Genomic DNA, 23819 nt, shown 5'->3' on the forward strand with positions numbered 1-23819 from the left:
TTCCAATTACTGACCATACCCATAAATATGTATCTTATTCTGCACCTTGAGTCCATTTCCTTTCCTATCATGAGGTAGGTACCATTCTTCATAGGTCTTCTTGAATTATGGTTGATCATTACATTGATCAGAATTCTTAAACCTTACCAAATTTTTCATTTTTACAACGTTGTTATTTATAGTTTAAACTATTTTTTCTGGTTCTGCTCACTTCATTGACATGGAACCTTTTCCTTTTTTATCTTTTTGGAATGTAGGCCTAGTTAATAGTGGTATTACTTGGTCAAAGAGTTTACAGTTTAGTAATGTCCAGGGCATAATGCCAAATGACTTTCCAGAGTGGCTAGAATTTAGGATTAATATTCCACCAACAGGGCAACAGTGTGCCTGTTTTCCCACAGCCCCTCCAACATTTGTCATTTTCCTATTTTATCAGTTTTGCCAAACTTATGTAACCCTCTCATTTTCCAGAAGGAATAACTAAAGATCTGAGAAGGGAAGAAATTTGGCATATACAGTCAGCTAATTGTAGGTGCTACACTAGAATCCAAACCTTCCAGTGCAAGGTGCTTTCCACCAGCTCCTCCTAAATCTCTCTGATGGGAACTCAGATCTATCCATTATGGCATGTGACTTATAATTTGTTGTCTTTATTAGGTTTGGTTCAGAGGAATGTGGTGTGTTTTCTCCAGATGACCAATATGATCGTTCCATGAAACAACAATACTGCATACCCAGCAAGAACACTACAAAGTAGGAAAAGACACTAATGGGGACCCACCCACTTCCATAGTGGTCACTGGGCTGAAGAATTCGAGTGCTAGAACTATGCATCCTAGTGCAGTGTGCAATCTGCTGGCCCTCTCCCTTCTTAGCAAAGAGCACTACGATGCGGGGAATGCACTGTCTGGGGAGGAGGAAACCCTATGTACTAGGCCTGGCCTCCCCCTAGCTGTGTGCCTTTGACTAAGTCCCTGTTCTCTGGGCCTCAGTTTTCCCCACATACAAAGTGAAACACAGTAAGGGGAATAGACTACATGGTCTCCAAAGACTCCTTTCATTTCAGAGGTTCTTTGTTTCTGTGGCTGCAGGTATGCCTCTGCCTCTGCTGGTACCACCACTGAAAAGAGATATGGAAGCTCAACCAGCTCAGATGATACTATGGCAAATGAACCCCAAAGGTAAGCAAGGAAGATTTGTTACAACTGGCCTCAGTTGGAGGGAAGGGGCCTCATGAAATGTGTCCTTGGATTACAGGATCATCTCCATAGAATTCCAAGGGACCTCAGAGCCCATTTAGCCCAGAGAAGGGCACTGAGGCCTAGAGAGGTTATGACAACTTAGTCAAAGTCACACAGATGTGAGACATAGATTTAGAATAGACTTAGAATAGATAACACAGCTTGAAGGGACCTTGGAAATCATGTAGCCCAGTTTCCATTTTACAGATAATGAAACTAAAGGCCAGAGAATAGAAGTGATTTACCCAAGGTCACACTACCCCTAAATGCACCTCCACCTCAGACTCTAGAACTGAAAGGTGAACCCAGGACATCTCACTCCTAATGCAGTTCATGCCATTGCTACTGCATATCATAATGTGCTGCCACTGTAACAGAACCTGATTTTGAACTTGGGGCCTCTGCCCCCAAATTGAGTACTTGTCTTCTCAAGTAAGCAACAAGCATTTGTCAAAGGCTTCCTGTGTGCTATTCAGCATGCTAGATGCAACACAAAGCAAAAGAAAGGATCTCAAAGAGCTGATACTCTGTTGGGAGAGATATCTAAGTGTTTTCTTTATGTATCTCCAGAATAAATCCAGGGTAGTTAGGGAGGAAGAGAGCAGGAGAATTGAGGGGTTGAAGAAAGGCTTTGTCTAGGAAGGAAGCCAAGGGGGAAAGAGGAGGGCATTCCAGGCTCACATTGGCCACTGTCTTCTCTTTTGACCTGGGACCAAGGAATGAGCCAAATAGACTGCAATCCAGAGACTCTAAGCATCATGAGCTGGAAGTCCAATCCCCTCATTTTACAGATGAGGAAACTGAGGCCCTTGGAAGGAAAGAAATTTGCCTAAGGTCACCCAGCCTTAAATGGCAGAGCTGGGCCTAAACTCAACAACTTCTATCTCTCAACTTTATGTCCTGATACTCCCTTCTCACCATTTCCTATGTACTATGCTGCCTTTGAGAGAGGTCCTTTCATTAAGAATGAGAGGTCCTTTTTTGCATTGATGAGCCTAGCTCTGCTGACTGGCTCCAGAATATCTAGGGGACCCCCCTCACCTCCCACCATGGATCACTGATTTGACCAGTTCCTCCAGCTTCCTCTGACAACCATCACAAAAGGGAGTGGGGGTGGGGAATGATGCTTTTGCTTGCCATATCACATTAGCCAATTAGAAGGCTGGTGTGAGGTACTCTTCTGGACGCTAGATGGCACTCCTTTCTCATAAAATGATAGGAGTGGAGTGGATGCAGGGCTCCTTAACCTTTGTTATGCCCTGCCCCCTGTGGCAGTCTGATGAAGCCTAGGATGATAAATTATATTGTCAAGTTGTTTTTGTTTTTGTTTTGTTTTTTTTAAACCCAGTTCGTGGATCCTAGTTTAGGAACCCTTGAATCAGTGTAAAACGGGGTGTGTGTGTTTGTCCTTCGTTGCCGAAGAAGACCACGCCATCAGAGAAATGATGACATGACTTGCACTTGACTTTGTTTTGAGTGAGGGAGGGCTGTGCAGGTCACCAGCCTCACTTCTCCTCCTGAGCCATCTGGATCCAGTAACCGGATATTCATTAGGATGACTGCAGATGACCCAGGAAGAGGCAATTGGGGTTAAGTGACTTGCCCAAGGTCACACAACTAGTGAGTGTCAAGTGTCTGAGGTGAGATTTGAACTCAGGTCCTCAGGACAGAGCACCAGTGCAGGAGTCAGGAGGACCTGAGTTCAAATCTCACCTCAGACACTTGACGCTCACTAACTGTGTGACCTTGGGCATGTAAAAGGGACTTGAGAGATGAAAGAATAAATGAAAAGACATTTTATTAAGATCACCTGGTTCTACCCTCACTCCCCATTTTACAGATGAGGAGACTGAGGCACCAAAAGGAAAAGAGACGTGTCTAGAGACTTTGGGGAGGAAATAGCACTATTCTTTCCCCAAGAGGATGCTGGGGTTTTTGGATCCTTGGCCTGAGAGCTAGAAGAGGTATTAGATACCATCTATTCCAACTCCTGATGTTTCTAAAGAGGAAATTGAGACCCAGAGTGGGGAACTGACTTGCCCTGGGTCACGCACTTTGTGGCAGAGTTGGGATTCAAACCAGGTTTTCTAACTTCAGGCCTAGTGCTCTTTCTACCTGATCAGCCCATAGAATATGAACCTTAGAGGTTGTCTAGTTGTCTAGATAAGGAAACTAAGGTTTGGGGGGGAGGGGAGGTACGCTGTTATAAACAGTCCTTATTCACTTTGCCATGTATCCAATGAGTAACCTATTCACTGAGAACTTTCAAAACCATTTAAGCTAGCCTCCATCTTACAGAGGATGAAATTGAGATCCAGAGAAGGCATATATAAGTGACATGAAGACTCAGGGGTAAAAGTGAAGATAGCACCTCCCAGGCTCAAGGCTCCTTCCAAGTCTGTGAATTGGCACCTCCATGTGAGAGAAGCAGACCAAGGCTAAATTCTCTGCAAGCAAGGGAAGGCCACTGGGATGCAGGGGTCTCTTCCCCTAATTGTTCCCTTCCCCCACCTGCCTTGGACCTCAGGGAGAAAGACGAATCCTAGCTAAGGCATTGCTGATGCTGATGCTGATGCATCCAGATAAAATCAAGGGACCTCAGGCACCATCCCAATTAATGCCCTCTTGATATGTATCAGAACACTAAGTGTTTAGATTTATACAGCTTGGCCCCAGAAGGTCCAACTAAGAGCAATGGGTAGAAGTTATAGAGAGACCCACCTAGGTTTGGTGTAAGTGAAAATTCCCCAGTGCTTAAATGGAATGGGTTGTCCAAGAAGGTAGTGGGCTTCCCCTTCCCTGAAGGGCTTCAAGCAAAAGCTCGATCACCACTTTCTGGGGATGTTGTGGAAAGGGTTTCCAGTTCACTTGTGGATTAGACTTACTTTGTACATTTAAAAGCCTAGATCTCATCTGATTCAAAAATAGACCTTATGAGGAAGACAGGATGAGAATAGGAGGAAACTGAGGCTCATAGATGAAGCACCTTAGCATCAGGGGATCACAGATTGAGAGCTGGCATTCTCTTTAGCCATCAGCTCACTTGTTTTAGCTAGAGATCTCAGAGAGATTGCCCAAGGTCACGTAGCTAGTCAATGACCCGACTTTTGGCAGGGCTGGGACTAGAATGGACATGTTTCAATGTCCTTTCCAGAGCTCTTTCCATGTTACCACACCTTTCCTAACGTCATAGGGAAAGCAATGGACAGATAAGCCTTGGACCCAGATCAGCTAAGTCTGAATCTAGAGTTTTGCCCCCTACCATAGACTATGTTCTTAAGGCTTGGTGAGCTGATGAATGAGAGTGGGGCAAGCTTGTTGGTGGGCAGCACAAGCTAAAAACCCTCTTGCCCTACTCCAGATGGTTGTATTAGTTCAGGAAGGATAACGAATAAGAAAGGGTTTGGGGCAAACTCTTCACATTTGGTACATGTGTAAGAGATTCCGATCCCATCCAACTGCTGGATGACCTGGTTGGGGATGCTGGCAAAGGGATTACTTTTAGCCTAGGCTCAGCTAGGTGGCACTGCAGTGGATAGAGTGATTGGCCTGGAGTCAGGAAGATTCCTCTTCCTGAGTTCAAACATAGTCTCAGACACTAGCTGTGTGACCCTGGGTGAGTCATTTAACCCTGTTTGCCTCAGTTTTCTCATCTGGAAAATGAGCTGGAGAAGGAAATAGCAAATCACTCTCTTATCTTTGCCCAAAAACACCCCAAATGGGGTCATGTAGAGTCGGACATGACTGAAACAACTGAACAACAGTCTACATGAGCTCTTCAGCCCACTAACTGTGTGATGTCTGGCCAAGTCCCTTCTCTTTTCTGGGACTTAGTTTTCCCATCTGTACAATGAAAGGGTTGGCCTAGATGACCTCAACGGTCCCTTTGGATCTTACATCCTGTTATGTTCTTGTAGATTTGCATCATCATCCTCTGTCAGCTCCACTGACCAAAGATTTGGAACCCTGCCTAGCATGGATAGCAGGATAACATCTGACCACAGGAGGTTAGCTTGGAGTTTTAGGGATTCTGTTTATTCACTTGATCAGCAAAATGAACAGTGGCAAAAAAGAGGGGATTTCCTGAAAGCCCATGTACCCTGAAACTATGAGGACAGAAGTTTTTGCTTATAAATGAAATCTTAATTTCCTGTTAGTGTAGTATGGGGCATGGGCTTCATGGATGGCTTCTTTCTTTCCTAGCACCCACTCTGATTATCAGGAGAGAAGCGTTACCACCATAGCCAAAGAGACCAGATGGGACAAAGCTAGACTTGCTGGAGCCAAGGGAGGTATCTGCCCAGATCCAGCTTTGCAGCACAGTGACTATCCAGTCGTCGATCCTGATTGTGCTCACCAGCAGTCCTTGAAGGGCAGAAGCCAAGAATCCAGCTCCAGAAGGTAAGGGGCGAGGCAGGATGACTGGTGAAGTCCAACAGGTAGCTGCAGTGTAGGTTTCAGGTGCTTTTAAGCAAAACTCTTTTGCCAGGACTTGCTTCTTGCCAGCCTAGTTGTAGCTGTGCTTGCTCTCTAACATACTGTTCTTCTCACAAGGTCCAGGGACACAGAGGAGGGAGTCTCACTGGATCTTTATATTGGCTCTTGGGTAGCCTCGGGACTCAGAGCCCAGACAGATCTGCTGAGGGCAATGAGTGGAGCAGGTCATTTGGGAAGCTTATAAGATCAGAGGGCTAGAGACCATTCAGGGGTGGGGAGTCTGCAGCAGGATTTGTTCTGTAAACGGACTCAGTCAAAAGGCCACACCCAAGGACCTAGAAAGCCACATGTAGCCTTGAGGCTGCAGGTTCCCCATCCCTGACCACCTCTTCATTTTGCAGATGAATAAACTGAGGCCCAGGGAGGCTAACTGATTTGCCCAGTGTCACAGGCTGTTAGTGTCAGAGGTGGCATTTGAACCCAGTTTCTCTGGCTATATGGCCAATGTTCTTCCCATGCTCATCAAAGTGAATACCAGCAAGTCTGTGGTAGGGAATGGAGGGGACAGGGAAAAGGCAACATCTGTGGGATAAAGACTTGATGTGGAAGGACGTGAATCCCTAGGACAGGGCCAGGCGCCAGTCCTGCAGGAAGTATGATTTAAAGGAAAGCTGGAAAATTGAGCACATTTTTTGAGGCAAAGAGGAGCCAGTGGATAAGAGACATAAGACACAGTGTTTGCATGGAAAACCAGAAAATGTGACTGTGGTAGAAAGCCTGTGAGAGCGTGTGAGAGCAAGAATGTGAATCCTATCTGAATAGGATGGGGCGACATTATGCCATTGTTTGTTTAACACTAATGGCATTGTTGCTGAGGAATTCATCCCACCAGGTCTGACATTTGAGTTCTGTAGCAGGAATTCTGAAGCATTTGCAAGGGCCCAGGCTCAACAAAGGCAGGCAGGAATAGGGGGCTAACCACTGGCCTCTTGATCATGACAACATTCCTGTTGACTGGAGCTCAAATCACTACACCCCAGCTTGTATGCCAAGCTTTATGCACCAGACTTGGTTCCAAATAACTTCTGGCTGTATCAAAATTCAATACACCCTCAAAGGGTGGCCCTTTTACCTTTGTGAAGTAGATATTTCTGTTATGTTTATTAAGAAACCAGCCTCCTAGCAATTGTGGAACACTGAAAAGAAATAAATAAATAAAAACGTGTTACAACAACAAAAAAATGAAAGTACTTATTAAAAAAAAATACAAAAGAAACCAGCCTCCTTAGGTTAGAATCACTTGGTGTTATTACCCAGGATTAGAGTCAGTACAGGAAGCCCTTGTGGCCTCCTAGGCAAGGGAAAGGCATATTGAAGCAGTGATGAACTTACTTTCCAACAAACCAGTCAAGTTGGTCAACAGTAAGAAAGCATTTATTAAGCACCTACTATGTGCCAAGCACTATGCTAAGCACCTCCCTACCACCAATGCCATCGCAGAGTTCAGTACTCGGAGATTCCTTTCTGTAGGTGGCACATCTGGGTGACACATTGGGTACCCCTTCTAACTGAGCTCAGTTGGGATGATTAGGTAGGCTGTTCTAGGCCAGGTCTGAGGCATGGTTCTCCCATTTACTATGGATAGGCTCTGGAGTAGTGCTAACAAGCCATGACCTGAATTGCTCTGACCCTGACATCCAGGAGTAATATACACGTAACACAAGGAAGGCTGTGAGCTTAGGGGCTATTGCTGCTGCTAAGCATTTGTCCTGGTACCCTTGGCCACCCTGCCTTTACTTCCTCTGCTTACTGTTATGTGTACATCAGTCTAATATAGATATCCCAGCTGGCTTGTCTCAGATTGCTCTGAACACCCCAACAAGCTATGCCTCCTAGCAGAAGGATCAGTGTTTCCTAGGGCTGTACAGTGGGTACATTCTCAAGGCATCTCCTCCTTGTGGTGGTAGTCTTCCCAGGTATCTTCTGCTACCTTTGCAGCTCAGGGGGCTCATTCTCCTTTCTGGCTCTTCTTGCTGGTTCCCTCAGAGAAGGGAAGGCCCCTTTCCCAGGACAGGAGCCATAGCTTCCTCCAGAAGAGTCAATATGCCCCTGTTTCTTTTGGTTCTTGGGATGTTAATCCATTGCTTCAACTGTGCCTGTGCAGGATCTTTCAAAGCTGTTCATACTAAGACTGTCAAAAAGGGTTTTTAAATCCCTCCGGTGAAGCCCAGAGGACCTTGCCTCCAAAGGATGCGGTATCAGTGTGACCTGGTGGCTGCTGTGATCCTGAAACCTCCTGAGAACCATCAAGTTGCAGCTTTTACACTTTTGCTGCTCCGAGCCTTGGACCCTGAGGAAGCCCTGGCTTCTGTGCTCACAACTCCCTCTCTTCCTTCCTCAGGTTTGTCTCTGCTTCCGGGGAGAGAACACCTGTGAGCAGCAAGACTTCCAGCTCTCGAGACAGTTCGGTGGACAGTGAACCATCTCCTTCCTCTTCCAAGTAAGGAAGCAGAGGGGCTGCTCAGTGGCTTTGTTGTCCTGGCACAAGGAAGGAGAGGAGTTAACCATCTTGGCTCCCCTACTGTTTGCCTAGAACTAAATACCTTAACTTCTTTACTTGGCTGGGCCACTGCCTTGGGAAGACCAGTGAGTGGTGAATGCCCTTTAGTGACTTTACCCACTTGAAGGTTCATCCAAATTCTGGTTCAGTTCCAAGGCCTGTGGGCCTGACCTGAGGTAGGCTTGGTAGAAGACAGGATACTTCTTGTCCAGGATAGTCCCTCAGAGTCCATTCCAGGTAGAGAGATTATCAAGAAAAGCCATGGTTTTACAGGGTTGATTAAACAATTTGAGTCCACAGTAGCGCAAATCATGGTGTCCATTTGGGCTTATGTGATATAACTTGGGCCTCCCCAGAGATAATCTTAATTCCTGACTTGGCCCCGGTACTTAAGACTCTCATCTATCCATTGGACCTCTATGACCCAGAGGTGGGTCAGATGCTTCTAGACTCCCCATATACCTCCTCCCCTTCATGGACCTGAGCCAGAACCTGACTTCCTCATTTCTCCTCTCATCCCATTGAGGATGAAATGGTGGGGCCCCCTTGCTTAATATATAGTGCTTTGCTGGATGTTATGACCCTGACATCATAAAAGTGCTTGTAGGAAGGCTTCCAAAGAGAACATCTATGCCATGTGCTAGCCCCCACAAAGAAATGTGCATGTTCTTCAGGGAAGAGTTGACACAAGGGACAGCGTGTCTTTTCTGTTTGTTCCTCCTTGCTCTGAGTCCTCTGGTCCACATTTTTGTTCTTTGCCTCTTTCTCTAGCAAAGGGATGCTCTTTGCAGAGGAGTATATGAATGCTTGAGAGCTGTCATCCACTAGGCCCTCCTCACACTTCAGCAAGTAAGAGAAAGTGTCCCTTTCAATTTTATGGGTTTCAGCCTCCAGATACCCTTGTCCGGGATCTCTGGTATCCTGAGGACATACCAAGCAGTCAGTCATTTACTTTCTGCCTTTCAAATACCCTTCAGCCAGTCCCATGCCAAATGTGCACCCTGCTGTATGTCTTAGCTTAGCCTCCTGTTTCCAGTCGGTCTCCTCTCCAATGGAGCTGCCTTATTAATGCATGAGTGGGATACATTCACCTCGTCTGTATTCAAACATCTTTACTGGATCCCTCTTGGCTTGAAGAATAAACCGCCAAGGCTTCTGCTGTCACTCCAGGGTCTCCCCAATTTAGCTACATGTCCCTCACATCTAGAATGGATGCTTCCCCCTTTCTACCCTCTCTCCTAAGTGAAGGCCTTTCTGAGCTCTTCCCCAGTTCAAAATCCTTCCCTCTTCCAGTTCGTTAGCTTCACTTACCATCCCCATGCATTTTCCTTCCCCTTTCCAACTCATCTTATAACTACTTCAGGCTCCCTTGTTTCATCCCCTCTTCTAGATGATAGAACCCCTTGACAGCAAGGACTATCTGTGCCTAGCAGGAGGTTGATAAACGCTTGATTAGAATTAGAGTGTAGCTCTCAGAATGCCCATTGCTGCGAGGGCACTGGTGCGCTTTAGTTTTCTAGTCTATCAAGAAAATATTTCTTTCTATGAATATGGTGATTCTGGGCCCTGGACCTTGGCTCCCATAATTCTCTTTCTTTTGACTGTCTAACCCTGAGGCCCTTGAGTCTGCCTTGGGCCTCAGCTGAGGCTCTGCTGAATGCTCCTCCGTTATTCCGTGGCTAGTAACCAGGTGTCATTCCTTCCCACCTTTTTCCTGGAGCACTAGAAATCCAGATGGCTAGACTGGGATAGAACAATTCTCCTGGCACGTCTCTTCTTTCCACTCCTCTGGTGGTGCCCTGTTGTAGAGATGTTCATTTGGTGGTTTTACTACAGTTTGGTCTCACAGAGTTACCAGGATATGCAAACCAATGAAAAGATGCCAGTTATTTATACCCACAAATGCTCTACTACAGTACCTGGCTTACTTGGGATCTGAAATTCCAGCCTTCAGAATGAGAGAGCCAGTAAATACAGCAGAGTAACTGTTACACAGCCTGTGTGCTCTTCTGGGCGGGGGAGAGCCTTGGGCCTGCTGAAAACCTGTTAGATCTCATTTAACACAATTCTCAGAAGTTTGTGGAGGCACAGAGCTAGATGACCAGCTAGGCAAGCATTCGGGTCAGGGCCAGCAACCCTACGTACATTGACTGTAAACCTGCCTCAGGACAGCATACTTGACAGGTTTGTCATATTCTCACTATATTCTTAGGAACAAAATGGAAAGGAGTGGACTACATATTTAGGATTAATAGGAGCCAAGTGACCAATAGGAACTATGTCAAGTGTCACAGGTCTCTCTCCTCAGTCCTATTCTGGTCAATCAATCAATAAACTTTAAATGCCTATGCGTCAGGCACAGTGCTAAGCAATGGGGTTACAAAGCAAGGCAAAAGATAGCCCTACCCTCAAGGAGTTTACAGTCTAGTGGGGGAGACAACATACAAACAAATATATACAAAGCAAGCTATATATGGGATAAATAGAAAATAATTAACAGAGGAAAGGCACTAGAATTAAGAGGGGTTGGGGAAGGCTTCCAGTAGAAGGTGGGATCTTGGCTAGGACTTAAAGGAAGCCAGGGAGGTCAGGAGGTAGAGTGGAGAAGGGAGACTGTTCCAGGCATGGAAGACAACCAAAGAAAATGCTCAGAGCCAAGAGATGGAGTGATTTATTACTGTGGCATTTCATACAAGTGTATTTTACTGAATTTGGAGATGACAGACATGGGAAAGAGGGATGACTTGATAGCTAACAAAATCAGAATCCCAAGTAACCTCACAGGCTAAAGGGATGAACCAAATATTTAGTCTATTGCTAATTGCCTCAGATGTTACAAACATTTATCAGTGCTTTGGTCTGGGTCCTTGGGAGCTATTTAACCATAAGGGGTGGGAAGCAGTCTTTGCCCGACTTTACTTAAGAATCTTAACACATGCCCCCTCAGCCTGCTCCTTCTGAGTAGTGCTTTGAGGGGAGGAGGGGGTGGAGATAATTCATAGAGATAAATAAGCAAATGGGACATGGATACAGAAAAGTGGTCACCCGACATCAGCATAGTAATAAGTACCCAGACCTTTGGTGCCAGACTAACCTTGGAGTGGGGAGCTTAAGAAAATAAGCTAATAACTCATTTTAAGGGAATGATCCAAAGTATGCCTCTTCAGAGATTTGGAGCTGGATGGAATGTTGTTGTCTATCTGGCATAGCAGGTGTTGCTTCTGATATCCAAGGTTTCAGCCAGCAGCTGTAAAACTAGACAGGTAGGAGGGCAGGAAGAAAGAGGCTAGTTCCAAGAAGAACCCACTGATTAATCAGTCGCTGGAGCCAAGGACAGCCAGAGAGTCCCATGCCCTCCAGTTAGAAGCTTCTGTGCCAACTCCTGGCCGACCTGCAGGAAACTGCCCTCAGGCCATCTCTAAAGTGGGAAAGTGATCCTGGCACTGAGCCTGTGGCTGATGTAACGGATTCCAAACCATCTGGAGCCAGTAACCCAAACTGGCATTGTCTGCCTATGCACTTGGGCTATTCACCAAGATCTCCTCCTTCTCCCTAGGTTCAATGCTGTTATCTGTACTTACTGCTACAAAGAGATTAGATCTGGGTCCAAAATTACTCTGGAGAGCTTGGGCATCTGCTGCCATGAGAGTTGTTTCAAGGTAAGGATTATTTTACTATTAAAAAACAAAACACATTTCCCTCTTCTCCTATCCATCCCCCTCATTGGAAAAGTATGGTAATTCTTCAGATTCCAGAAATTATCCAAAGCTGAGGCCTTTTGTCTAACTAAGGTTCTCACTGTAGATCCCCTTATGTTCTCACAAGTAGATCCACAGGCTTTTTTTTAGAACTTTCAGGACTTACAGCCATTAGATTCATAGCAACATTGATTCAGAGCTGGAAGGGACCCTTCAGGATCATCTAGACATCTTCATTTTACAGATAAGGAAACTGAGACCCACAGAGGGGAAAGTCATATTGGCCATGAGTGGAAAAGATGCAGCACTTCAGAAAGTTGGCAAGCATGAATCAAGCCCTGTGTCTTGGGTGTTGTGGGGGTTGTAAGAGTGAAAGGCCCTTTCACTCAAGGTTCCTACCCTTGAGGAGACAAGATCTCCCTACAGTAAGGATCAGAGTACAAGATAGGACCCAGGCAACAACTGAAGGATTGGTTGTAGGGTGCTCCAGGTAGAGTCTACTACTCAGTGTGGGCTAGACAAAGGGGGAGAAGAGGCTTCCCATACAAATCAAAGCTTGAACAGGGAAAATTCGTAGGAATAGCAGGAACAAAGGAGATAGGAATGAATATGGCTTGTGGGAATATGAGGAAGATTAGCCTGAATGGAATTGGAGGGATCTTTGGAAGGCTGGCAGAGCAAAGAGGAAACTACTTCAGAGCCTAGTGCAGTGATAGAGGGGGTGAGGTGTAGTTAGACTAGACTAATGAGGGCTTCAGGAAACAGTCTGCAACAACTTTCAGATTACTTTCCTGAGTCAGAAGTGGTCCATCCTCTCACAAGTGGACTCTGGATTATGCTTCCCTATACTGGTCAATGAGACTGAAAGAGGAGGGCTTCCAATGGGAGAAATGCCACAACATCACCAACCACCTGCTGGCTCTTCCTCATCTGGTCATTGTGTTTATTTACTTAGGGCTAGATTTCCACTAACCTCATAATCATTCCTCATCTCATTTGCAGTGTGAGATTTGCAAGAGAAAACTGAGTGATATGCTGGCCCACGTGTACATCCACAAGGGAATCATTTACTGTGATCAGTGCTATGAAAGACTCTTCTAGGTGGGTCTGCCCCTCCCCATTCTTTGGGCCCAGAAAATGAGGTTCTTTTGAGATCATTTGGGAATTACTTTGGTTGTAGGAATCATGCATTATTAGTGCAGATGCTCCCTTTGTCCATGTTAATTGGGCCTTTTCATTCAGTGGGATTTGGGATCATGTCTTCTCATAATCCTCCTTAAAAAATCTACCCAGTCTTTCTTTTCCTTCTAGTAGCATGGGGCCACCAGTTTATGTATCCCCTCAGGTGTTGTCATTCATTTAAAGTGAATCTGACTGCTAGAGGTTAATCTAGGGAGTCCCTTGATCAAGTTGATGAGTTTATAGGGTAGTGAACCTTTGTCTGGGTGTTTGATTAGATTTTCCCACTGGAGGGGATGGGCATGCATGCCCACTGTCACATACCTCATTAAAGATGAGTGATTGTGGATGAATTGCTTAGCTTGGATTTTATGGTCAGGTTTCCATTTTTCGGGGACAGATCATAGAAGAGCAGAGCTAGAACACACACACACACACACACACACACACACACACACACAATATTAGATTTAACCATTCCCCCCCTTTCCAATCCCAAATGTCTATACTGTAAAGTACTGATTATCCAACACCCATTATTAACACTTGCTCAGTAAAACAGCCAAACTATGAGAATAGCATTTAAGTGAAGGAAGGCCCCTCAGATATTTTCACAAGTGATGAGATAGGCAAAAGCAGTTTTATCCAAAGCACTCCGAGAGCAGCCTTGAGGTTAATGTCCTAAGAAATGTCATGCATTCCTCCATGAAGCCATTTGAATTTCTCTGTGGGCATCCAAGCACAAAATCTGGTCCACTTTGTGTAATGCAGTTTTAAGTAAAATACTGGTCTGGTGGTTTTTTGTTTGGTTTTCCCCCGACCAAGACACAATATTCATTCTATTTTAGCCCCAGGGCTTTGGTGATGACTGGGGAGGAAGAAGAACCATCTTCCCATCCCCACATTTCAGATCTTGTTTCCTCTTTTCTTACAGTTTCGATCAGCTCATTAAGAGTCATCATGAAGATGGGGACCCATCTCCCTAAATCTGCAGCTCTCCCGTTTCCCTTTATTACTAATTCAGTGGTTTCCTTCATCTTTTCCCATCTAACTCAGTTTAGAATGTTTCATGAAGATAATTAGTTTTATTTGCCTTTACATTAGCTTTGATTTTTTGAATTATCCACCTTTTGATTACCTTTGATTTTTTTGAATTATCCAGATTTTGATTACCTTTGATTTTTTTAATTATCCAGCTTTTGATTAGCTTTGATTTTTTTGAATTATCCAGCTTTTGATTAGCTTTGATTTTTTTGAATCATCCAGTTTTTTATTAGCTTTGGATTTCTCCTTTATCCAGTTTGTCAGTAGTTTTGGTTTTTTACATTATCCAGCTTTGATTAGCTTTGATTTTTTTTGAATTATCTAGCTTTTAATTAGGTTTGATTTTTTTGAATTATCCAGTTTTTTATTAGTTTTGGATTTCTCCTTTATCCAGTTTGTCATTAGTTTTGGTTTTTTACATTACCCAGCTTTTAATTAGCTTTGATTTTTTTGAATTATCCAGCTTTTGATTAGCTTTGATTTTTTTGAATTATCCAGGTTTTTTTTTAGCTTTGGATTTCTCCTTTATCCAGTTTGTCATTAGTTTTGGTTTTTTACATTATCCAGCTTTTAATTAGCTTTGATTTTTTTTGAATTATCCAGTTTTTTTATTAGTTTTGGATTTCTCCTTTATCCAGTTTGTCATTAGTTTTGGTTTTTTACATTACCCAGCTTTTACTTAGCTTAGATTTTTTTTGAATTATCCAGCTTTTAATTAAGTTTGATTTTTTTGAATTATCCAGCTTTTGATTAGCTTTGGATTTCTCCTTTATCCAGTTTGTCATTAGTTTTGGTTTTTTATATTACCCAGCTTTTAATTAGCTTTGATTTTTTTGAATTATCCAGCTTTTGATTACCTTTGATTTTTTGAATTATCCAGCTTTTGATTAGCTTTGATTTTTTGAATTATCCAGCTTTTGATTAGCTTTGATTTTTTTGAATTATCCAGCTTTTGATTAGCTTAGATTTTTTTGAATTATCCAGCTTTTGATTAGCTTAGATTTTTTTGAATTATCCAGCTTTTGATTAGCTTAGATTTTTTTGAATTATCCAACTTTTGATTAGCTTTGATTTTTTTGAATTATCCAGCTTTTGATTAGCTTTGATTTTTTTGAATTATCCAGTTTTTTTATTAGCTTTGGATTTCTCCTTTATCCAGTTTGTCATTAGTTTTGGTTTTTTACATTATCCAGCTTTTAATTAGCTTTGATTTTTTTTGAATTATCCAGTTTTTTTATTAGTTTTGGATTTCTCCTTTATCCAGTTTGTCATTAGTTTTGGTTTTTTACATTACCCAGCTTTTACTTAGCTTAGATTTTTTTGAATTATCCAGCTTTTGATTAGCTTTGATTTTTTTGAATTATCCAGGTTTTTTTTAGCTTTGGATTTCTCCTTTATCCAGTTTGTCATTAGTTTTGGTTTTTTACATTATCCAGCTTTGATTAGCTTTGATTTTTTTTGAATTATCCAGCTTTTAATTAAGTTTGATTTTTTTGAATTATCCAGCTTTTGATTAGCTTTGGATTTCTCCTTTATCCAGTTTGTCATTAGTTTTGGTTTTTTATATTACCCAGCTTTTAATTAGCTTTGATTTTTTTGAATTATCCAGCTTTTGATTACCTTTGATTTTTTGAATTATCCAGCTTTTGATTAGCTTTGATTTTTTTGAATTATCCAGCTTTTGATTAGCTTAGATTTTTTTGAATTATCCAGCTTTTGATTAGCTTAGATTTTTTTGAATTATCCAGCTTTTGATTAGCTTAGATTTTTTTGAATTATCCAACTTTTGATTAGCTTTGATTTTTTTGAATTATCCAGCTTTTGATTAGCTTTGGATTTCTCCTTTATCCAGTTTGTCATTAGTTTTGGTTTTTTATATTACCCAGCTTTTAATTAGCTTTGATTTTTTTGAATTATCCAGCTTTTGATTAGCTTTGATTTTTTTGAATTTTCCAGCTTTTGATTAGCTTTGATTTTTTTGAATTATCCAGCTTTTGATTAGCTTTGATTTTTTTGAATTATCCAGATTTTGATTACCTTTGATTTTTTTGAATTATCCAGCTTTTGATTAGCTTTGATTTTTTTGAATACCAGTTTTTTGATTAGTTTTGATTTTTTTTAATTATCCACCTTTTTTATTAGCTTTAGTATTTTGAATTATCCAGTTTTTTATTAGCTTTGGTTTTTTCCTTTATCTACCTTTTTATTAGCTTTAGATTTTTAATCATCCAGCCTTTTATTAGCTTTGGATTTGTCCTTTATCCAGTTTTTAAATTAGTTTTGATTTTTTGCTTTATCTAGAGTAGATAGTTTCTAGGTGCAGAAACCTAAAGAATTGTAATAAGTTGAAGCTCTAAGGAGGAAGAGTGGTATGGGGCTGTGGCCCAGAGCCTTTTTACTACCACCTGGGATGAGTGCTGGAGACATCTTGTCCAGCTTGCTAGAGGAAGGGTCCCCTGAAGCCAAAGAGCTCTCATCGTCTTTATCACTATTAATGTGTTTCCTACTCCTCCATAACAGAAAGATAGCCTTGGCCTGCAATATCAAAGCAAGTCCAACTTCTGAGCAGTATGTATGAAAATACATGCCTGGGGAAAATTCCTCCTGCTTTTGGCTGGTCATCTCCCACCAGAGGATGACCAGCCCCTTTCACAACAGACATCCTCAGAGCTCAGCATATTGTATTTCACTGCAGTGACTTCCCTTGGGGTGAGAGTGGGTGTCCTTCAAGAGGGGTGGAAGTGGGGAGTGAAGGGAGGACAGGTGGGCAGAGTAGCTCAGGACAGGGTCCCAAATGCAGCATACTTTCTCCTCTCCCCACCCCACTCCCTTGGTGAAGAAGTTGGGGGAATAATTTTTTTAACCTGCCAAGGGGTAAGGTGGTTGGGGAAGAGGAGCTATTGCTGGAGATCCAGGTCTGTGCTCACCAAAAAACTTGCAGTTACCCTAGAGGGAAGTTTCAGAAGCAGTAGTCCCCGTAGGCCATGGAGTGGGGAGTGTTTGTTGGTGTTGTCTTTAAAAAGGCTCAGAAAGTGGGCAAGCCTTGGCCAGGATGGGAACATCGAAGTATTATCAGTTTTCAGGGCCGGCTATACCTGTTTCACTGTCACCTGGGGACCCTTGTTTATTATGCTTGTTGCTTATTACAATTACTGCTTGCTTTACTTGGAATGTTTTCCCCTTCTTTATTTTATCACAATTCTAATAAATATTTTGGTTTCAAGTTTACTGCTGGCCTATGTCTCTAACTGCTGCTACTTTTGACAAAAGGGCTAACTGGATGTGATAGGCTTTTGTGGTTTGATTTCCCCTATGCCTTGAAGGTGGACAGCAAGGTAGTATGGTGGATACAGCAACTACTTCTGGGTTCTTAAAGGGGGTGGAGGAGGCTCCTTAACAATGGCTATCCAGAGTCTTATGTGGCCAATTCACAAAGAAACATTTTTCTCCAGAGCGAGGCCTGAAGTAAAATGCCAACCTCCCAGTATATATAGTTTTCAAATAATAAGCTCAGAACCAGAAGGCATCACAATCCACATGATTCAGTACCTAATTGGCTCAGGGCCAAAAGGTGTGAAAGTGTTTCTGGAAGCAAACTTCCTCCTAAGAAAGATTCCCCTTAGGCAAGTTCTTCCCCCAACGGCAATATAAATCTTCCTGAAACACAAGATGGGCTTTATGTGATTCAGGGTGAGTCAGAGCTGTGGACTGAGCCCAAGTTCAAAGCACCAAAACATCTGTGATTGAAATACCTATGTACCTTTAGACTTGGGAAAATGGCTCCTGTTCCAAGGGAAAAGGGGATACATGTGGTCACATAGGCCTATTAATAGGTGGGGAAGATCTTATATTTCATTAACCCTAGAGTCGTGAAGAGTTGGGCAGAACTGAAATGACCGAATAACGACAGTGGAAGAAATTTCCCATGCAAAAGTAAGGACTCTTCCAGTACTGCATGGAGTGTAGTGTGGCAGACAGTGAGAAGGGGCATGGGGCAGGAGAAAGCCAAGTGATATAGACCTGGAAGGAATGTTAAAGATCATCTAATCCAGGGGTTGTTAAACTGGGGCCTACGATCTTGGTTACAAAAAAAATTTATGACTATACTTCCATATAATTTCTTTCCTTTGTAATGTATTTTATACATTTAAAGCATTATTCTGCGGAGTTCATGGCATCAAACTGCCAAAAGGGCCCAGGACACACAAAAGATGAAAAGGCACCGATTGAATCCAAACTCAACGTTTTACAGAGGAGAAAACAGTCTCAGAAAAAGTAAAAAGCTCTGCCTGAATGTACAACAGGTAGCCAAGGTCAGCCTGAACAAATGATAAGAGAGCCACCCATGAAACAGGCAAAGAAAATAAGACATTCTAGAATCCTAGAATGTCTGAATCAGAAGAGACCTTAGAAACCAGCTAGTTTGAATTAACATCCAGCACTTCTTGAGAAAGGTTATCTAGTCTCTTCTTGAGTAACTGGTGGCAGGGAGCTCACTAGTACAAGGCTGCCCATCCCAGCTTGAATTTTTACAAAGTTCTTACATATGCTGAACCAAAATTAGCCTCCCTGAGAAACACAAGTGTAATCTTTTCTCTAATTGACAACACTTTATTTAAGTCCTGCAGTCCTCTTTGCCCTCAGCTTTCTATTCAGGATAAATACTCACAGTTCCTTCAGCAGCTATGTCATAGATATACCTCCCACAGTGCTGGATTTGGACTCCAGAATTGGAATGCTCCCTTCTTACCTGTCTTGCTCTGGGCAAATCACTACCCTTTACTGGTACTGCAGCTTGCCTTTTTACAAAATTAGAGAGTTGGCCTATGATTCTATGTGAACCATATGATCCATTCTATGTGATCTGACAGCTCATGTTAGGTTTATGGTTCATTGAAAACAAATTTTTGCACCATGCTGTATCCCATGCTTAGAATCCTCTCCCTCCTCACTTCTTGGAACACCTATATTAAGACTTTCCCTTAAGTGTTTGTGGACTGCCTCCGCGAGGCGGGGCAAGGGAAAGACATGGAGACGGGTCCCCACGAAGAGGGGCATCACGTGCCGGCCCCCCTCCCGTCCATCTTCTCAGAGGGAACGGACGGTGTCGATCCAGCAGGCCCGTTCCAGCCGCAGCGCTTGAAGGGCAGCATCCTCTCCGCAGCCCCTCCCCTCCAAGTACCACTTTCTACAGACTGGGAAGGGAGGCTAAACGACTTGCTCCTCATGACACACAGCTAGGGGCGGCGGGGGCGGGACTTGAACTCGAGATTCCCAGGATCTACTCACTGTACACATAGCCCCTCTCCTTCTCTTTCCTCAGAGCCCCTACCCGTCCCGCCCAGGTTCCTTCTGTCACCCCTTCTCCCCATCACGTGGGGCCAAGCTCCGCATTGCACATGTGCACAAAACCTATGCCCCATGGTAGACGCAGGTCAGAGGCTGCGCACGCATCCCACGCATCATTGCATCATCGTTCCCCGGCTCTGGGGAGAAGTTCAACAGAGAAATTAGTGATTCTATCTTTCCCCTGCAGGCCTCGGAGCTACCGAACTCTAGATCCTCAGGCTCCTTCAAGGCCTCCCAAATTCTGTTTCTCAGAACCCACCCTGGGGTTGTGTTTCCTCGATCCGGGGCATTAACCGTCGGCGCCAGCCAACAGGACTACACTTCCCAGAATCCCTAGGACCATGTTCGCGCCCGGCCGGAAACGGTGCTTCCCTGAGCATTCTGGGAATCGTAGTCCTCTTCCCGCACCTCTACTTCCGGAGTCTCATAATTCTGCCGAGCTCGGAACATCTTCTCACCTTAGCCTGGGAGGACCTCTAGGGGGACCCCGAAGCCACGTTCTTAAGTGGAATAAAGGTGGGGTGGGGAAATGAGGGAGGAGGGGAGGAAAGAGAGTATGACATAGCCCACAGGGGCGGGAAGGCCAAAGGTGAGAAGTTTGCATCCTGCCTCAGGCACTTTCTGCCTGTGTAATCCTGTACAAACCCTTTCTCCTCTCCGTGGCTCAGTTTCCCTATTTTACAAATGAGGATACCTACCACACAGGGTAGTTTAGAAGCTCACAGGAGATATGTGAAAAGCGCCTTGTAGAACCGTAGAGGTGCTCTGTGAATATTTGAGTTGGTCTTTTCTTCTTGTCGAGGTTCCTAAGAGGAAGCCTCCTCCTCCCTTCCCCCAACCTCCAACCCAAGACATAGGTGGGGGGGAAAAAAAGGGGGCGGCAGGGAAATGGGTTTCTTCCTAAAAGTCAGTACATAGGAAATGCTGTATAAATATCATTTTGACTTGATGACTCCTCTCCCTCCTTCCCCCAACGACAAGCCTATCCTTGATCCCTCCTGACCTAGATAGGTTCTGGATTGGTGGGCTTCCTGCTTGACTGTGAGCCACTTTTCAGGGATTTCTGAGAGCTCGTAGAGACTTTCAGGTCCAACTCTGTCCCTCTTTACACAACACTATGTTGCCTGCTTCTCTGTCAAACAGGTGAATCACAGAATTTTGAATTGAAAGGGGTCTTACATTATAGAGGGGGAAACTGAGGCCCAGAGGTTGTCAGTCATCTAGCATTTATTGAGTGTCTTATATGTAATCATTGGTTTGCTTAAACTCACACTTGCCCAAGATCATTTAGCACCAGAGCCAGAATTCAGACCTTGACCCTCTGTTACCAGGTCCACACACAGTGGTGAGTTGGTTAGGCTTCCCCCCTCCCCAGAGCAGTCTGTGTGTACATATATGTGTGTGTGCAGGGTTTCAAGAAGACTGTCAGACATTTACAAATTGGGGGAAGAAACCTAGTTAATGGTAGTGCAAGAGGGGCATAAAATAGAAATGGTAGAATCATGCCTGATGTTAAAATGCATTAAGTGGAAATGTGGGAGACCCCAAGTCAACCACACCAGCAACATAGAGGACCCTTTCAAGGTTTGAGGCCACGATCATCTGCATATCCATTTGCCTAGATATAGAACAAGGAAGTGGAAATGTAGCACGTGTGTGTGCGTGTGTGTGTGTGTGTGTGTGTGGGAGAGAGAGAGAGAGAGAGAGAGAGAGAGAGAGAGAGAGAGAGAGGAGAGAGAGAGAGAGGGAATAAATGCACAGTAGGCTCCTATAGGAACTACCTTAGAAAACAATGCTGACCTGGGAGCACGGGCTGTAGAGGTTAAGTGGAGACTAACCTGCAACCACTCCAAAACTGACAAAGAAGGTGTTTTGTTAAAAATTCCTGTGGAAACAAAATGTAATTTCATAAGGAGATAATGGATGGAAAAGAGAAAACACATAGGGATGTGAGGGCCCAGATGCTACATATGTGAAATTGATATCTTTGGATGGTCATGAATTTATTGTGAAAAGAAAGCACGCTTTAACATCAGGAACAGTAAAAGCCATGTTAAGTGGCCCAGGTCAGTTTACTGAAAACGAGACCAATGAGCTTAATTTTAGAGACGTTCCATCACATGTGCTATCAAATGTATGCATGTATTTTACCTATAAGGCTGGCTACACTAATAGATCTACACAGATTCCTGAATTCCCAGTTGCACTAGAATGAATGGCTGCGAACTTCCTAGATTGTTAAAATAAATTATTATAAACTGTTAACTTTTTCAGTATTTAATACTTGTAGTTCAGTTAGTAACTTTTTTCATATAGCATACTGGGGAGAGGGTTGAGAACTGCAGAGTGCATTGCAAAGCAGATACCTTCAGTCTTTTCTTTTGCATAGCAATCAGAGTTGAAATTTGTTTTGCAACTTAAATAAAATAAGGACATTTTCACTAAATGAGAAATAAACAAATATGCCAATTAGTTGATGGCTTTGCCTTATCCTTTAGATGTGGTTTTAAATGTTAGAACAATGATTATAGTAAGTACTGAAATTTAGGCAAACACTACAGGTTTACACTGGCTAAGTATTTTTAGGGGTTTTGTTGTTGTTTTTTTGAGCTGGTGGGGTTAACTTGAACCTACCATATCACAGCTATCGAACATTATTAGTTATGCAACTATGTTGCATTGTCAACTTGTGTTTATAAATATGACTGGGCCAAAACATTTATTTTTTAATAACTCTTGAATATATAAGAATTGATCTTCCATGTCTTTTGATAAATTGCAGCCGTGTTAGCATATCAGTGTATCTGCTTATCTGTTTTTGTCATACAACTTAAGTGGTACTTTCTTTTAAACCATTATGGAAGATTGTTAGGTATAGCTTTTGTAGTAGTGAATTTTTAAGAACTTTAGCCAAGTTGTTAATAAGTAGCCACAATACTAGATAGTTTTGGCTCTGAAAACTTAGGGATAATCATCCAATACCCTTTTTGAACAATCCAAAGTACTGTACTTAATCATCTAGCTAAGAAAGCTTCCTTTGCAATTTACTTTTCACTTACTACATTAATATATCATTATTTAAATGTATTAAAATAAGATCATGGCAAAGTTTATCCCACCTCCTCATTCCTCCACCCTGTCTCCCCACCCCACCCCCAAAAAACCGACTTGAACAAAAAAATATATCAAAATCTTTTTGGAACTTAATATGAGGAATTCATGGTAAGAGCTTGGCATAAAGTGCCTTAATGGTTTGTGGGATCAGTTTTATTGATGGTCAGATCATGTCTTCTTTGTATGTAGTGGCTATATGTAAAGTTGCTGATATTAAGAAACAAAGCCTATATATATATGGGGTTATGACTACACGAGTGTAATAAGGCTTTTACTTAGTGAAAATGAACATTAATCTTTTAGGATTATGAAGGACAAATAAAAACTTCAGTCAGGATATCTCTTTCTTAGATATAGAGTCAAGAACATGAAAGTTGAATTTCAGTCAAGCAATCGAGGGAATCCAGCTTTTCTGTGTTTCTGGAGACTATGGCAGAGGGATTGGGATGTAATAGTAGATTGGACACTGGGCTTGGAGTGAAGAAAACCTGAATTCAAATCTGACCTCAGACACTTACTAGCTGTGCGGCTCTGGGCAAGTCACTTCACCCTGTTTGCCTCAGTTTCCTCATCTGTAAAATGAACTGGAGAAGAAAATGGCAAACCACTCTAGTGTCTCTGCCAAGAAAATCCAAAATGGGGTCATATGACTGAAACAACAATAAACTTCTGACTCCAGAACTGGTACTCTTCTGCTCTGTGACACCACTTTAAACCTCCTTACTGTTCCTCATAGAAGAGCTTTCATGTCCATTCTCACTGGCCACCCCCCATGCCTGGAATGCTCTCCCTCCTCATCTCTGCTTCCTTCAGATCCCAGCTAAAATTTCACCTTGTACAGGAAACCTTTCCCAAGCTCTCTTAATCCTAGTTCCTTCCTTCTCTGGATGCTTTCCTTTTAGTGTACATTTGGCTGGATGGCTACATAGTTGTTTGCATATCATCTCCCCCATTAGCCTTGGAGCTCCTTAAGGGTAAAGATTTTTGCTTTTCTGTGCATCATCAGCACTTAGCATAGCTGCACACTGGCAGGTACTTAAGAAATGTCCATCAATTGACTGACTTCATGCTAGAGAAATAAGATTTAAGCCCTTTGTCCTCGGATTCTTTTGCTGGATTATCATACGTATCCTGTCCCCATTGGGTGCCCCCCAAGGCTCTCCCTGACTTTTGGTCTCTCTCCTGAGTCTCACACTG

At 43.1% G+C, this 23819-nt stretch overlaps 1 protein-coding gene and 1 pseudogene across 2 annotated transcripts in view; both read left to right on the forward strand.

Moving 5' to 3' along the window:
• The window catches only part of ZNF185 (zinc finger protein 185 with LIM domain), a 61961-nt gene extending 46503 nt beyond the window's left edge, over positions 1-15458 (forward strand). Inside the window, exons 16-22 of one of the 2 annotated variants that reach the window (XM_072627105.1) lie at positions 658-753; positions 1092-1181; positions 5445-5642; positions 8080-8178; positions 11795-11897; positions 12939-13037; positions 14050-15458. In XM_072627105.1, coding sequence (XP_072483206.1) covers positions 658-753; positions 1092-1181; positions 5445-5642; positions 8080-8178; positions 11795-11897; positions 12939-13037 — 685 coding nt within the window. In that variant the 3' untranslated portion in view covers positions 14050-15458. The remainder of the gene's footprint in view (positions 1-657; positions 754-1091; positions 1182-5444; positions 5643-8079; positions 8179-11794; positions 11898-12938; positions 13038-14049) is intronic. The other variant, XM_072627104.1, reaches the window with a different exon arrangement.
• A 5867-nt stretch (positions 15459-21325) lies between these two features.
• On the forward strand, positions 21326-21969 carry LOC140515638 (elongin-C pseudogene; annotated as a pseudogene).
• The last annotated feature ends 1850 nt before the right edge of the window (positions 21970-23819 follow it).

Source organism: Notamacropus eugenii, chromosome X (assembly GCF_028372415.1).
Source record: "Notamacropus eugenii isolate mMacEug1 chromosome X, mMacEug1.pri_v2, whole genome shotgun sequence".
Classification (NCBI taxonomy): domain Eukaryota; kingdom Metazoa; phylum Chordata; class Mammalia; order Diprotodontia; family Macropodidae; genus Notamacropus; species Notamacropus eugenii.